General features: G+C 45.3%; 1 protein-coding gene across 5 annotated transcripts in view; it reads left to right on the forward strand.

The window, feature by feature from the left end:
- VBP1 (VHL binding protein 1) overlaps window positions 1-14,997 on the forward strand; it is a 39,863-nt gene extending 24,866 nt beyond the window's left edge. For 3 of the 5 annotated variants that reach the window (XM_061358121.1, XM_061358122.1, XM_061358124.1), the window contains one exon: window positions 329-2,378. In XM_061358121.1, the coding sequence (XP_061214105.1) occupies window positions 329-343 (15 nt within the window). In that variant the 3' untranslated portion in view covers window positions 344-2,378. Of the gene's footprint in view, window positions 1-328; window positions 2,379-5,272; window positions 5,402-9,631; window positions 9,757-10,631; window positions 10,699-11,149; window positions 11,249-12,978; window positions 13,118-13,821 lie in introns of those variants that run through there. The other 2 variants (XM_061358125.1, XM_061358126.1) reach the window with 2 other exon arrangements.
- Window positions 14,998-15,749: the final 752 nt, after the last annotated feature.

Below are 15,749 nucleotides of genomic sequence, written 5' to 3' on the forward strand. Positions count from 1 at the left end.
GCTCCTCACTGTGTCAGTATTAAGAAAATGGGAGTGGTGAAGATACCTAGAATTTAGATTTCCTGCGATGTCAACTGGATGCTTGGTTTAATCATGCTGACTAGAGAGCTTCCTGAAGGAAAGGAAGTGAAAAAGGCATGGACAAGATGATGCCAGCTGAAGAAACTGTGTACTCCAAATATGTTCATCTTCATGTTCTTTGGGGATTTTTTTAAAGTCAAAAACCTGTAGTCCTACCTTGCAAGTAAGAAGGCATTTGAATAGATTCATAATTAAACCACTGGGAAACCATGTGAGATGTGACTAATATGTAATCTCTACTTCACAGATACAGTTTATGTAGAGCCACCAAAGCAGCAAGATGTGAGAACAACCAAATACTGGTAAAAAAACAAAAAAGACAAGACTGAATTTTGATCTTTCCATGATGTATTCCTGAACAGGGCAACTGTTTCTTCCCTGTATAATACCATATTAGTTTGAATTGCAATGCTTTCAAGGTTCTTGTTTATAACAGTCACTGCAGTGTGAATGTTTGTTCACTGATCTTTTTTCTTCCTTCAAACTGCTCAGCAGAAAACTGTATTTTACTGAGGTTGACTCAGAAGGTTCAAGCTGGATTATCATCTTCAGAGCTGAGATGAGGGGTATCATGATTGCTCTGCAACCTTACTCATCAGTGGATTACCATAGGAATTTAACAGAGGATATCAAAGCTATTTATTTTCTCCATACAAATTCTGTGGCTGTTGTAACCAAGACACAACACAAATGAAGTTGAGCAATAAAATTTTTATGTGCTCTAATGAATACTCTGATAGAGTAATGCTTGCATTATCATAAGGCCAATATTGTGTGAAATCAGACAGCTTTTTCACATTAGGATAGCTTATAGTAATTTGCGAACTTTATAATGTGAGTTTGAAATGCTGTGAATCAACAAGATATATACATATTACATTATATATATATTAAAAATAATAGATTGCTCCATTGGTATGTGATGGGCTGAAAGCCTGTGATGGAGCAAGGGGAAACAAGTGTGTTACAGAACGGCACGTGCAGCCTCTGACCAGTGACAGTAGCTGCACCTCCATCGAGTATCTTCTCTGCAGATAGTGTCTTTCATAGCTCAAGAAGAGTAGCTTTGGAAGCCAGTGAATGCCAGGTCCCCAGGAGCAGCAAGTGGGAGTGCAGAAGAGGCAAGAGATCCAACTTTTTCTACAAAGCCCATTTGGTCAAAAGAAGCAAACCTTGCAATAGTGCTGCCACTTGTGAACTGGCACCTCTGTGGAGATTACCTGGCTGTAGGGAATAGCTTGTGCTGCTTTTCTGAAATAAGAACCTAGTTGTAAATCGTATAAAAGTAATTATTTTTAAACATGTAAATATGTGCAGACTTTTAGATAATCTTTTCTTTAATGCTGCAGTAATCTTTTTCTTCTGTAGTAATTTCAAGGTTAAAATGCTATGTTAAGAAATCCAGACTCTCTTTGAGAGGAAAATCTTTTAAATCACGTAATTTATGACGTACGCTGTTCATGACGCGTACAGACTTGTGGCATGTCTTTTGTATTTACCAATCTTCCTCCAGAACTGCAGTTGGCTGTGGAAATGCCTTATCTTTTATTTCTGATGTCTGATAAAAAGTGATACCTTTAAAACAACTGAAAAAAAAATCGTTAATCAAGTAAATGGAGTTGGGAGCAACTTTTCTTCCAGAAGTTTTGTGGCAGAGTTGAGTGAAAAGCTCTCCTGTAAAATGACTTCTACTCATGATTAATATTAAAGCTGAGTTTTCAAATAATAGTTTTCTATTGTTGCAATAGATAGACCTCCAAAGCAGCATGTCTTTTAGCTCTGGGGAGTCTATAATTGCAGAACTATCTCTGACTCTCACTATGATAGGCCTGAGGATTTTGTCAAACTGTCTTGCAGAGAACTTTTAAAATACCACATTTTCCTCATATTCCCGCTTCCTAAATGCTTAATTCTGTCTAAAGAGTGCAAAAATAGTATTTTTAACCCTATGGAAATGTTTTTGCCACGTGAAACAACTCAAAAGTGACAAAACAAAAAACCATCCCCCAGCCCTTGCAGTCTGTAACCACTGACTTCCTGGGACATGTAACCCTGCAGAGATTTAAACCAAGGAGTTCCTGAATGTGCTTTGATTTTGGGTTTATTTTAAGAATTTGGACCAGTGTGTAGCAATCTGATGTTCAAGTTTGAATTACAAAGGGCTTCAAGCTTTAATCCACCTCTATTGGGTTGAACAGTTGTACAGTTTTAAGCCAATGAGTTCTTCAGTGCCTATAGTTACCCTCCACGTGATGAGGGAAGAGATGCCATTTAGAGTGGGTCGTTGTGTTGTGTTTGTTTAAGAAATAGTGAATTCCATTGATTTATTCAGCATTGAAAGGTCTCGAGTTCAAATTAGAGCAGTACATGCAGTAATCAATGCCTGGGCATTACTGGCAGAGCTGAGAGTGCTACCAACAGGCAGTTCCTAGCACTGTGAACTGTTGGTTCTCTCTCATACTGGGCTGTGTAAGTAGTAATCCATGATTTTAATGAAATATGCAGATAAATTCCTGGCAAACAGAACTTTATTGCAGAGCTTTCTGACCATCTGGAATGTACACGGCTCAGATTTAGTCCTAGGTGTAGTTTGCACCACTTCTGATTTGCTCTGGATTTTTTTAATGGTTCTTTGGTATGCTTTCTTGTAGCAAAGCTGTCTGATACCAATTTATTTAGTATTATAAAAGGAGAAACAGCCACCAAGTACATCCTAGAAACTTTGTGAGCTACCTTCTTTTTAGTCTCATTTAGAATGTTTGATACATTAAACCATGGAGTTCAGGTTTATCCTCATGAAGACAATACTGAGACGCTTCTCTCTGCACAGAGGTGCACAGGACTGCTTTTACCAACCTCTTCCTCGTGCACGTATTGGAACACATGAAATGGCAGAGTGCTGTGTTTTAAAATCATGTAATCCATCCATTAGAAGTAAAACCCAAGGACTTGGGATGCTGTTGAGGCTTTCATGGCTCAGATCTTGTTCTCCAAAAAAAAGCAAAACACTTTGAAGACAGAGGTTGTTCCACAGCAGTTGTGAATAGTGATGAGTAAAACACTGAAGAGAGATGTACATAAATGTGACTTTCCCTTTTGTTTCCTTCCAACTGGTTTGATCAGAATCCTGTTCTGAATGCTTCAGAGGGCAGATAGTTGACTTAAGATGTTGCTCCGGGATTGTCTGAATAAGGAGGACGACTTGTGAAGTATGCTGTGCTTTGCATTATTGTACTTCAGAGGGTCATTCAAGCCTGACTGTTGGGACTTGCTGCTGCTACAGGGAAGCTGTTGCGTGGGATATACCATAACTTCTGGGGGAATCTGGAGAGGTTGATTGTGTGTCGGACTGGAACGTGTACCTCTTTTTAAGTAACTGGGGTTTTTTAATGTTCTCTAGGAATAGTTTGACTTTGCCTCCAAGAAGTTATTGAATTTTTTAAACATTGGACTCCTGTACTAGAGCAACCTCAGCTCTGTGCACACGGCGGTGGAACGCTCATAGGTGACAATAACACATGGACTTTGGTTTAAGGAGAAAACCACACAGAAACCAACAGAAAACCTTCGTACTCCGAGACTGAATACAGGGTGTATCCACATCTGGGGTTTTGATGTGTGGCGGGGGGGGGGGGGTTACAATTAGAGTAGTACGCACTGTGGATCGGTGCTTAATTTGTACATAAAAAGCAAAACTTCGTTTGGGGTAGTTTGTATCGTAAGGAAAACATCTAAAGGCACTGTGTATCAGTCATTTATTTCCATTTAAAAGATTATATTTTTGAGCAATGGAAACTGTACATGTTATCATTTATACATTACTGATAGCTAGGAGTATAGAAAACCTGTTGCTATTACTCTGAAGATGTATCTTGTCATTGATCTATATACATTACCGCATCGCTACATTATGCAGATCCTCATAACCATTTATTTAAAGAGATTGTAGTAACTGGTACAGTTACAACAGGACTTGTAACGTGGGCTCTTTCGGTGTATCTCAAGCGTGTATCCTTGTGATTAAGTTGAATCCTTCACCAAATGTTTGGCTGGAAATTCTGTCTTGGAGCAATGACAAAATAGGTGCTGGAACAGATTTCCCCCACCCCAACCCACACTTTACATTATTTATTTAATAGGTCTCGTTTTGTATGTTATGTTTTTCCCCATAACAGGTTTGTGCCTTTTATTGGATATTTATTTAAAAGGAGCTACTATAATTTAGGTTGTTTGGGCTTTTTTCCAATGCATTCTTGTACAGCCGTTTCCTTACATGGGTTCCTTCATTTTATAAGAATACAGAATGTGTGGGAAACGCACTCGCCACAAACTGGAAACCATTTGGGGGGGTGGGTTATGTTCTCTGAATTCACTTTTTTAACGCAGACGCCGAAGCACAAGCCTGGCTGTGTGGGTGTTTTAACTGTGGGGCTCTCAATTTGTTAATACACGAACTGTTCGTTTTCTAAAGACCGCTCAGATCCCCTTATTTGATGAAACAAGTTTTGGAAAAAAAATAAACTTTGGCACATGCAGAGCGGGTGTGTGCGAGTGGTGCCTCGGGGGTGCGAGCGGGGCTTAGGGTGTGCGGGCGGTGCCTCGGGTGCGGGCGGGACTTCGGGTGCTCCGGGTTACGGCGCCCTGCGGCTGAGGTGTTGCCGCGCTGCCTTTGCGTTACTGGGGTGTGAGGGGTGTCGGGCTCTGGGGCAGTTTAACGTGACCGGTGTTCCTTCGGGAGGCCGTGGTGCGTTTTACCGGCGCGGGGTGAAGCCGTTTGTGACCACCCCAACGTCACCCGTTCTGTACAGGCGGGGTCGCAGAGCTGCATTCCTGCATTAGAAACGAGTCATTCCAGGCGCTGCTTTCCTGTCCCTTCACCTGCAGCAGCGCTTTGTCTCCAGGCAGGACTGGAGCTGTTTAACGGGCGGCTCCCGCAGTGTCACACCGGCCCAGAGCTGCCCCATAGAGGGGACGCGGCTCCTCCACCGCTGCGGGAGGGCTCGACGGGCAGTGGGACAGCAGCGCCCCGGGTACCGCTGCCCGCGGGCTGCCCTAACCCCATCCCACCGACAGGCGGCGCCTTGGGACGGCCGCCGCTCCGCCTACCGCGCGCTCTGGCGTCATGACGTCACACAACCTGACAGCCAATGGGATCGCGCTCGGCTCTGACGTGTGACGTAGGCCTGGCGTCCCAGGGACAGTCGCGCACGCACTGTGGGTTCCCAAGATGGCGGCGGCCACCAGTAACGAGACGGGGTGCGGCGAGGCGGCGGCGGGCGGGAAGCGCGGCCCCCTCGGCATCCCTGAGGCGGTCTTCGTGGTGAGCGGCGGCTCCGCCGGCCGGGCCGCTCCGAGCGCCGGCGGGGGTGGGAGGAGGAGGGAGAGCCGCGCTCCGGCAGCCGGGCCCTTTCCTTGTGAGGCGGCACCTGCGGCCTGGCTGGCGGGCGGGCGGTGTCCGGGGAAGCGCGGGCGGCGGGGCTGCTCCTCACCGTGCTCCGCTGTGCTGCCGAGCGGCCCCGCCGCGGCTGGGGGATTGCGGCACCTTCCCCTCCTCGCCGCTCCGCTCCCCACAGCGCCCCGGGCTCGTCCCGCGGGCCCGGCCCTGCCCGCGGCCGTTCTGCGGTCTCGGCAGGGGAAGAGTCCCGTTCCGGAGCGCTTCTCTTCCCCAGGCCGGGCAGGGCCCCGAGGGCTGGGGGTGCTTTAGTCCTGAGGGGCTCCGGGTGGGGAGTGGCGTTATTTGTGTTCCCTCTTCACGGCAGACTCCAGTCCTGGTTTTAAGCAGTATCATGTCAGCTCACTATCGAGCTCACGTGCCAGCGGAGAGCGTGTTATGAATGAACCCTCCCATCACACACACTGAGCCGCGGTTTCTCGCAGCGGCTCCTCCCGCACAGAGCTCATTCTGTTTCATCTCCAGCAATGCCGCACGGCACTGCCAGCCCCTTTACCTGCGTCTTCCCCTCATAATCTAGTTCTTGACTGGGGCTGAATCAGTCTCTGGCAGTGACTGCGGTGCCAGGCTGGTTTCCTGCAAGCCAGCAAATGTGTGTTTTTGGAGAACAGGCTGAACCCGTTTATCTGACTTTAAAAGGCGATTTCCCAAGCGTTTAATAAATCTGTTGACTGGTTGGAAGGAAGAGCTCATCGACGGCACAGTGACATGGTGTGAAAGGTATCTGTTCACTCTCTGTTGTGGGCTGGCTCTGATTGCTCTCCCTTGATTGCTGCTTTATCTGACTTGATCAATAAGTATCGATCACGCTGGCTGTACCTGGGTTGCCTTTGTGTCATCTTGGAACGCCTGACATCTGCCCTGAACACTTCAGTCATTGTGCTGCTTTGTGCTGAGATTTATTAGTGAGATAAACCTGCATGTCTCAGATCTGTGCTGACATCTTCACCAGAGCTGTTTGAACTGGTCAGCTGTGACTGTTCTTGCAGAGGTGAATGAATTTGACTTGCATTTTGGTATTTCTAGGTGTAGTACCCATGTTCCTCTGTATCTTCCCAGGGAGTAGGTCCTGAACAAATAGGTACAGTGCCCTGGAATTCAGTGCTTCCAGATCCTGCTTTTTCTTTAAGGTTCTTTAACAGTTCTTGGGGTCTGGCAAATCTTACTGGGGTGTGTTACTGTTGCTGCCTGTGCCCAGCTTCCTTCCACGCTTATGAGAGACTAGTATAAATGCAGGTGAAAGGGAATGGCCATGGCTGCAGCTGCACTGCGAGACCTCAGTCCTTGTGACAGAGGAGAACTTGTGGTTTGTGCTGGCCCTCAGTGGAGGTGGCCACTGGTAGGGGACAGTAGATAACCACAGACCTTTGAGGGGGGCTGTCACATCCCTTGTTTTCATGCTGGCAGCTGTGGGTGCAGCTCCTGTTTGGTTCCACATTGTTCCCTTTTGATGCTTGTGTCTGAAGTATCTCATGTTCCGTACGATGTGTCTTGGGATTGTTCTGTGCTTCTGTTCACTTCTTCTTAACCTTGCATCGGGATCTGAAACCCACTGAAGTTTCCTAATTCTCAGTTTTGAGAGGTGCTGATATCAAATACTGATGTGTCTGCAGAAGACATCCTCAGTCATGATCTTAGAGTGCTTGGGTGTAAATGTTAAGAGAGACTTTCTTTTATTCAGAGGAAGCATACACTAAGAAGTTGTTAATGGTATTCTGCTCTACAAAGTGAAAATACCAGGGTCTTGAGAGTGGTTTCATTACAGGCTTCTTCTTCAGACAGTAGGTTTCTGTTTTGTTGTATGCTGCCATGATAAAAACTTGCTGATCACTTGCTTGATGTTTCCTCCCACCATGTGCTACAAGGGCAGTCTTACTGCAGATCTTGTCCTCAGAGATGTTTCCTTTGTCTCAATTCAGTAGAGGCTCTTCAAATAGTATTATGGTATATACCTTTTCATAGTGGATTCTTGTGCCTCTCTAGACTTCAAGTGACATGAAGCACTAAGTCAGGGTTTCACTGGAGCTGTAAAGTCACTCCAAACAGAACTTTTCCAGCTCTGTTTTCTTTTGAGCTGTTGTCCAGGTGTTTCCAAATACAGTATCTTCCTTGGCATGTGTGTGAGTGGGAGGACAGGGAATTCAAATCTGAGCACGTCTCTCTCCTTATGCTGTCTGCATGTGCCTGCAGGTGCTGATGTGCAGAAGCAGAGCAAGTGCCTGCAGCTCTTTATTTGGGTCATCACTTAAAAGATAGACCTAAGGCTGCATGGGAAGGTGCCATCCTGCTGTATTAGCAAAGACTCTGTTACCTCTGTGGTACACAACAGTGGTGTTTACCTAAAAAGACAGAGATGAGTCCTGGCAGGGCCTTGTACAACCTGTAGGGTAATTCTGCAGTTGAGATGCTGCATGACACACTGTGAAGCAGGGATCCTAATACCACTGATGCCCAGCTCTGCTGTTCTGTTCAAGCTCAAAGAAGTGACCATGTCTCAGCCTTGCAGTGGGGTAAGATGGGTCGAAAGTCCAACCAGTGGGGCTTGGACGTTGCAGTTGGAAAACCTGGGTGGTAGATGTGAGCCTGCCTTGGGCTGGGCGTTGTGTACTGGTAGGAGACCATGAGCATGCAGGTTTGTTTGAGGAGGACTTGGGTTCTGTCCTGTGTCTACAAACAGGTGTTAGCTGGGGCAGAGGAGGTGCCAGGCAGTGTGTGGGGTGAGTTGCTGCCCACTTGCCTTTTCCTTCTGTCTTGGGTGACTTACATGAGCAGAAGAGCTTCCATAAGAGGGGGTTTCATTTCAGAGCATCCTCAGTCCTCCCTTGTACAACGCTTGCCTGAATCTAATCCTTAGGGGTTTCTTTGTTTAAAGCTTCTCTACAGGCTCCATGAGGAAGCAGGAATGCCTCTTCTGCTATTGTCAGTGAGGTAGCTTAAGGCTTTCCTTGGGCAGTTAGTCTGAAACTTGGTCTGTTGGGCTCTGTTGCACCACTTACAACATGCTGCCTGCTGGAGTCTCTTGTGGAGTGCAGATTTCTGCTGCAGATTTCCTTCACGATCAGGAAGGTGGGTGAGTTCTCACCAGGTTCAGTCATTTCATAATATGTTTCTTTAGCCAAGAGAACTTAGGAGTCATAATGAAGGGAACCAGGTAGGTGTCTGATAGTGCTTTAGTAATGTGTTATAGGCTTTTTCTGGTGTGACACTACTGGAATGCAAACAGCTAGTTAAAGGGAGTGAAGAGGCCTATGGCAGGCTTCTGTCAGATTTCACAGAGGTATGAAGATAAAGAAGGGCAGAATCGCAGCAGTGGGTGAGTGTGGTCATCTTGAATTATATGTGGGTAAATGTGAAGGTCAGAAGTGCGTGGAGATCCCCACGTGCCTTTCAGGAGGCTGAGAACGTTGCCCACAGGCAGATGAAGCTTCCTGCAGTCTGAAGGAGGCACTTGCAGAGGTCAGCATCCCTGCCTGCTCAGGCCTGTCCTCCCTGGCTGCTTGTCCAGCTGATGGTAGGATTGGCTGGAATTGTTCTCTAGAGGATTCCATGGCTTCCTGCCGGCTATAGGAGCTCTTGAAGATGAGCTGCTCACTACCATAAAGCCTGCCTGAGCAGATACCACAGTTTTCCTCTTCTTTGTGTCTCTACTACAGTGTGCTTGATCAGGCCATGGCTCTTTTCCTTCATCAGTCTTACCCTGAACAGTTTGTAATCTGATCAGCCACAGACAAGCGTTATCCCTGCTGTAGGGAGAGCAAAGCAGGGGTTAGCAGGGGTCTGAGGATACCTATCCCTCTCAGGTGTCATTTGGCATCGGCTGGGACTGGAACCACCACTGACAAGGTACTCGCAAATCTGGCTATGAAATAATCCTTGCAGCTCTCCTGTAGTTCCCTGCCATAAAAAAGAGGGGAGGGGGAATTGAAAAGATGACTAAGGAGGGAAAGTAAATGATTTTGCACCTCGCTCCAGAGATCAAGAAGTTTATTTGCCTCTAAAACCCCCTCTAGACTTCGCTGCAGAAAGATGAGAGCATGACTGTATCTAGGAGTGCTGTAAAACTGTTCTAACATTGAGGGTTTCTTTTTCCCCTTAAAGGAAGATGTAGATTCTTTTATGAAGCAGCCTGGAAATGAGACAGCAGATGTAGTTCTTAAGAAGCTGGATGAGCAGTATCAGAAGTACAAATTTTTGGAACTTAATCTTGCCCAAAAGAAAAGGAGGTAAGTCCTCATCTTTGCACAACTGGGAAATGTGTGGCACAGTTTTATTGTTTTAAATAAGTCTATTTTAAAATATCCCAAGAGGTAACATTTTTATGTTAGGGGAGCTGATATTTATAGTACCTTGTGGAAAGCTCAGCTTTCCCTTTCCTCTTCTTGAGCGTGACATGCAAAAGAACTTCCAGTATTGCTGACTTGGTTCTTAAGCCTTTAAGGCCAAACAGTACTGCTGCAGCCTCTTAAATGTGGTCACCTGGGGTAAAGAAGAATGCAGTTGTGTCAAATGATGACTGGATCAAGCCTGTAACTTTTGGGTCAGTGACCTCAACTCTCCTCCATAGCTTCAGTCTTGATCTGAAGCCAGGCAAGAAGCAGATTTCTAAAGTCAAAGCTTGATGCAGTATATTTGTGTAGATTAAAGTGCCTTCATGGGCAAATACCGCTCCTGACTTCTACCTGGAAGCCTGCCTTTGGCAGCCACTGCTGTCAGAGCCCATTGTGCTGCTGCAAGGGCTGTCGAGGAGGGGTCTTGTATCTGTGTTTCTGCTGAGGTTTCCCTCTTTGGGAAGATCAGAAATAAGCAAAACTAGAGTATTCTAGCAAAGAGGTTTCTGTTACTGTCAATGCAGGTGTTCCAGTTTGAAAGCAGTATGCATTGCTCTGCTTCAGATAACCAGTGAACCTCAGAGTGCTGGGGGGCCGGTGGGGCTGGAGCTGAGGTGCCTTTACGTGCCGTAGCTTTCAAATCTACATTTGGAAGCCTGGAAGGCTGTTAAAGTTTGGAAATGGAGGTTGGATTGTGTAATAAAACTGCTCGCTTGTTTAGGAAACTTTGTGTCTCTGTAAAATAATACGTGACTGTTGTTAATTCACAGGCTAAAAAATCAGATTCCTGAAATTAAACAGACATTAGAAATTTTAAAACACATGCAGAAGAAAAAGGTAAACTTATTTTGAATATCTATGAGTATGAGAAAAGCTAACTACTTTTCCACCCTGACAGAACACATTGCGAGAAATGTTTTGGAGAGCACACTTAATATGCCTTTATAAATAACAGAATTGTTTTTAAAGGTATGTAGTACTTTTTGGAAGCTAGTTCAAAACCTGCTTGTAATGCAAACTGTTAACAGTGTATAGACTGCAGCTAAGCTTTGACTTCATCTATTATTTATAGAGATTTCTGTATTGCTTTTAAATACATCTTTTTCAAATGCTTTATTCTTGGAGCTCTAACTTTAATGTTGAAGTACAATTGCACAGAGCTCCACCAAAGTTAATACTGAGCAATGGCAAAAAAGCAGAAAAGTGTGCTCTTTACTGTAACTTTTATGTCTTTGACATAAGTTTCCAGTGAAAAATCGCAATTTTAAGTTTTATCATTTGTCTTAAGGATTCCACAAATCCAATGGAAACCAGATTTTTATTGGCAGATAATCTCTACTGCAAAGCTTCAGTTCCTCCGACAGATAAAGTTTGTTTGTGGTTGGGGGTAAGTAAAATGGAACTTTCTCTGAAACTGTTTAAATAACTTACAAAAGGCTTACAGAAGACAGTGTTTGTTGCTGTCTCACCTGTACTTCTAGTGGCTATGGGCATAATTCTGTTCACGTGTGCACAGTGGAGCTGCCCCTGTCAGAAGGGCAAATCTCACAAAGACATTTCAGCACATTAGCCAAGGTTTCATGTTGGATTTGTTTGATGCTGAGCAGCAAATACTTCAGAGAATTGTGATTTTGCTGGTTTGCTCTTTCCAGAAAGCATATTGGTGAATGTTTTCCTTACCTCTTCTGTCGCTTTGTGGTTCAAATTAACCATCCAGCATTGCTTGGGGTGGGAATGTGTCCAGCAAAATAACTTCAGTTTGGCAACCAGCTTCCCACCTTATGCATTATTGGTATTTAGCATCTTGCTTTCCCTTTTCAAGCATGTGTTTAGGGAATGATGGGGTTTCTGTTACTCACAGGTACCTGCCAGCATTTAGCGTGCTAGAGACTGGTGGGATCAGAGCTCAAAACACAGATTTCTGAGTACTTAAGTGATATAGCAGGTTGGGGTATTTTGTACTCAGAGGCTTCCTATATGTGGAGATAACCTGCTAATGTTTATTTTGATACTTGTAAATCCAGGATGTTCCTAAATCCCTGTGTTGGCTGCCAAACCACTTGGTTACAACAGGCACATTGTTGACCTGTGCACCATCGGGGCTGATGGGGCAGTTACTCCCAGCCTCTCACACTTCTCTGTCGTAAAGAGGGATTTGCCTGACACCTCTTGCTTTTAGGAGACTGTCTTCAGAATTCACAAACATTGACTGCCAGGGAGCATCCCAGGTTTATTTTGTAACAGAGTATCAGAGGAGGTTCACCCTGTTGATGGTTCGTATGGAAAAGCTGTAATGAAATGCCACAAGCAGTATTGTATTTAGGTGTTCTTGGCCTTCTGCCTTTATCTCCTTGTTGCTTACAGTCTGCATGTTGGGCTCTGTGCATTACTGTTTTTTGGGAAACTCTTCTGGTTATTTCGGGAGAAGAATGGCTGATTCCCTCTTGCAGCTCCATGCAGCATCTCTGGGATCATGTCTGCTTAGTAGCACATGGCTGCTCAATGCACAGTTCTCAGATGGGACAAAGCTTCATTGGTGCATCTTGATACTGCTCTTTTATCTCTTCATGTGGCAGCATCTCATTGACACAAAGATTCATAGGTCAGAAACCTCCATGGTAAAGGACTCTTATATGAGCTGTATCTTGAAATACCTGTAATACTTCTTGTTAGTGACCAGTGCCCGGAGGCTGTTTGTTTGTCAATGTTCCACACAGATCCCAAGGTTAATCTTGAATGCAACAAAAACGGTTTCTGAGAGTCATGTGGCTCTTCAAAGGTGATTCTAAGAAATGTGAAATCTCTCTCTTTTCAAATATGGTGGAGATGCTAATACCTGAAAGGCTGAATGCAGTCCACAGGGAGAGAAGTCCCTTGTTGCTTAGCTATAGGACAGGAACCTTTTTGAAGTCACTAGAGTGATTTATTACAGTTAATGCAGTGGCAGAGGCCTTGCATCGATTCTGGCATTGCTTGTCCCAAATCTTGTTGCCTTGACCTGTCAGGACAGCCTTCTGTTAATGTGCTAAGTCATAAACAACAGCTTGAAATAAGCCTGCTATGGCTTTTTCCTTACAATGCAAGGGTAACAGCTTTTACCAATCTCTCTTGTTTTAGGCCAATGTGATGCTTGAATATGATATTGATGAAGCTCAGGCTCTGTTAGAAAAGAATTTGTCAACAGCCACAAGAAACCTTGACCTTCTAGAGGAAGACCTGGATTTTCTTAGAGACCAGTTCACCACTACAGAAGTCAGTATCCTTTTCTTTGTTGGGGGGGGGAAGAGGTGCATGTGAGAGCTAACACTGGAAAGTACCAGTTTCCTGATGTTGTTGTCTGAGACTGGCTGCCCTTACGATTCTGTAGCACTCCAGGAGCTGCACCTTTTGTAGCAGCAAAAGGGAACATTTTGTTTTCAGTGCTGAGGCTACAGATGCAGCAAGGCTTGTGTTTGTGGTTGCAAGCCCTGCTGCAGCAAGCTTGGTGCTGCTTAGGCATTGCTTAACTTGGGGTTTATGTCTTTGTACACTTACGAGGGCAGCCATCAGCTGAAGCATTAGATGTAGTGAACAAAGGCACAACTGCTTGTTTTTTCAAGTTGATACTTTGGCTGTCTTAGTGCTGCAGGAAGTTACTGGTGCCTGAAATACGCAAAGAGCTGATACGGGCAGGGCGACTGACATCAGGAGAGAGTGGCTGTGAGTAAAACTAAAGGTGTGTTTCTCTGGAGTATCTCTTTGGAGGTTTTAAAGTGAATGGTATAAATGCTGCAGTTAGTTATTAGTATATTCCTGTGCGTTAAGGCTTTGTACCAAGCCAGCTCTTTCATTAAATGGTTTTTATATTGACAGTTACAAGTCAGTGGAGCGTGGCCGGGTTTCTAACCTGCTTTCCCCCTTTTCTGTCTTTCTTTCTCCTTTCTGAATGCACGAGCTCTTTCCTTAATTCCACACTCTCAGATATGGCTAGAGTTTATAATTGGGATGTAAAGAGAAGAAACAAGCAAGACCCTTCCAAAAACAAAGCATAGTTTTGCCAATTTTAAATGTGGTTTCAATTTCCAAGTATTTTTTATTTAAACACCCCCGAAGTTCATTCTCAAGGGACTGAGTTACTTTAAGCATTTCAGTAAAGGGTAAAATGTATAAAAACTAATGGTGACCACCATTTTATTTATTTGTAAACTCAAAAATTGGTTTCATGCATGCTTCAGGAAATGAATTATTTGAAAAGGCACCACAGAGTCCAGCAAAGGACAGAGGATTTTGATCAGACCAGTCTGTCGTAACTAAATTTCTACCCGAGAGCTTGTCTGAGAAGTTGAGGGGCATGTGTGAAACGAGTCTGGCACTGGAGCAAGGGTTTACTTTTTAATCTCTATGTACAGATGATGGAGTTAGAAGTGACTTGGGCTGGGAGATGCGCAGCTCTGATGTGCTAAGAAACAGAAAACAGAGTGAAGTCTTGCATTTTGTTTCAGTCAGTTAATGGGCAGCATCACTCGGTGAGCATTCCCAGATACCTATCCACAGTGGATAAATGTGGTTTTATTACCAGTGGGTTAGTTAACTGCCTATAACTGAACTCTCAGCACTTTGCACACAAGACTTTGTGACCTCTCTGCAGAGAGGAGTGGTGAATGAGCAGCACAGGTTGCGTCAGGGCTGCAGGCGATCTCTCCCCTTCGTTCTCGTACCCGTGTGCACGCTGCCGACTTCTACAAACGCCTTGAACAAGGACCCAAAGCACTGGTAGCCTGTAAACAACCCCCACTTCTGATCCCTTAGACAAGATGGGTCACCCCTCTCAGCCTCCCAGTGGTGAAACCTGTATCGGGTGAGGGTGTGTTCCTGAGGCCCGACTGCTGGTGTCAACAGTTGGAGTCCTTATTGGGGTTTTCCGGCTCCTTGCGAGATTGTTGCCTTTTACCTCTGCAGTTTCTTTCTGAACTGAAATGCTCAGTGGTGATGTCAGTGGCTAAATATTCACATTCTGTGACTGAGAATACAGGTTTCGCTGCAAAATAAATGCAAATGTCAACTGTTCGGTCTTCATGTAAGAGACAATATACTTGTAAATTTTTTGTACTTTTATTTCATGATATTAAAATAGTAAAACTAAGCAGTTGTGGCAAACAGCTGGTTTTGTGCATCTTTCTTTGTGAGGAATCACGGATCTCAGGTGTGATTTTGTTTCCATGGGGGGGGTGTGTGTGTGTGTGTGAGAGAGAGAGAGAAAATGCAGTGGAAGCAGCAGAGAGGAGAAGTGGAGCTGCTGAACAGCGGCTCAGATGAAACAGGGAGTGTGAGTCAGCACATCTGAATTAGCGACCCCACAGCTCTGGCTGTGAAAGAGCAAGAGCTGCAGGGATGGGCAGAACCCAGAGACATCCTTACCCCCAGCCACAGGGAGCACCTGGGCTTGGCACATCCCTACCTGTCGTGCAGGGAGATGCTGTTTGTTCCTGTGGCACAGAAACGCCTGGATCAAGTGTACGTGGGGCTGCTCAGCCCACGGGCTGCTGCGCTGCCCTGTGTAAGAGCGTCAGCACTGAGGGGAAGGGCAGCTGCAAACACGTCCTGCTTTCTCCTGCAATTTTCTCTTCAGTCTGGATTAATGAGCTCCCAGCAGGCCAAAGCATGCTCCCGCTGGCTGATCCTCGGGCAGCCAGCGCCTGCCTGTGCTGGGCACAATGAGATGATGAGTTAAGTGTTTCTGCAGGAGCAAATACTGTGTGCAGCTGACAGTGCCCTAATGGTGACAGCGCTGAGGCTGCTTGGTTCAAAAAGTATCAGGCTTGGGATTGGGGTAGGAGATGGCTCTGGCCATAGTGGTTTGGGTGTTTGTTTGAGATGAAGTAAGTAAAACCCCAAACCTCATAGACAAG

Source organism: Neopsephotus bourkii, unplaced genomic scaffold (genome assembly GCF_033783945.1).
Source record: "Neopsephotus bourkii isolate Nb327-2 ecotype Australia unplaced genomic scaffold, CSIRO-AGI_Nbou_v1 NB_936, whole genome shotgun sequence".
Taxonomy (NCBI): Eukaryota; Metazoa; Chordata; class Aves; order Psittaciformes; family Psittacidae; genus Neopsephotus; species Neopsephotus bourkii.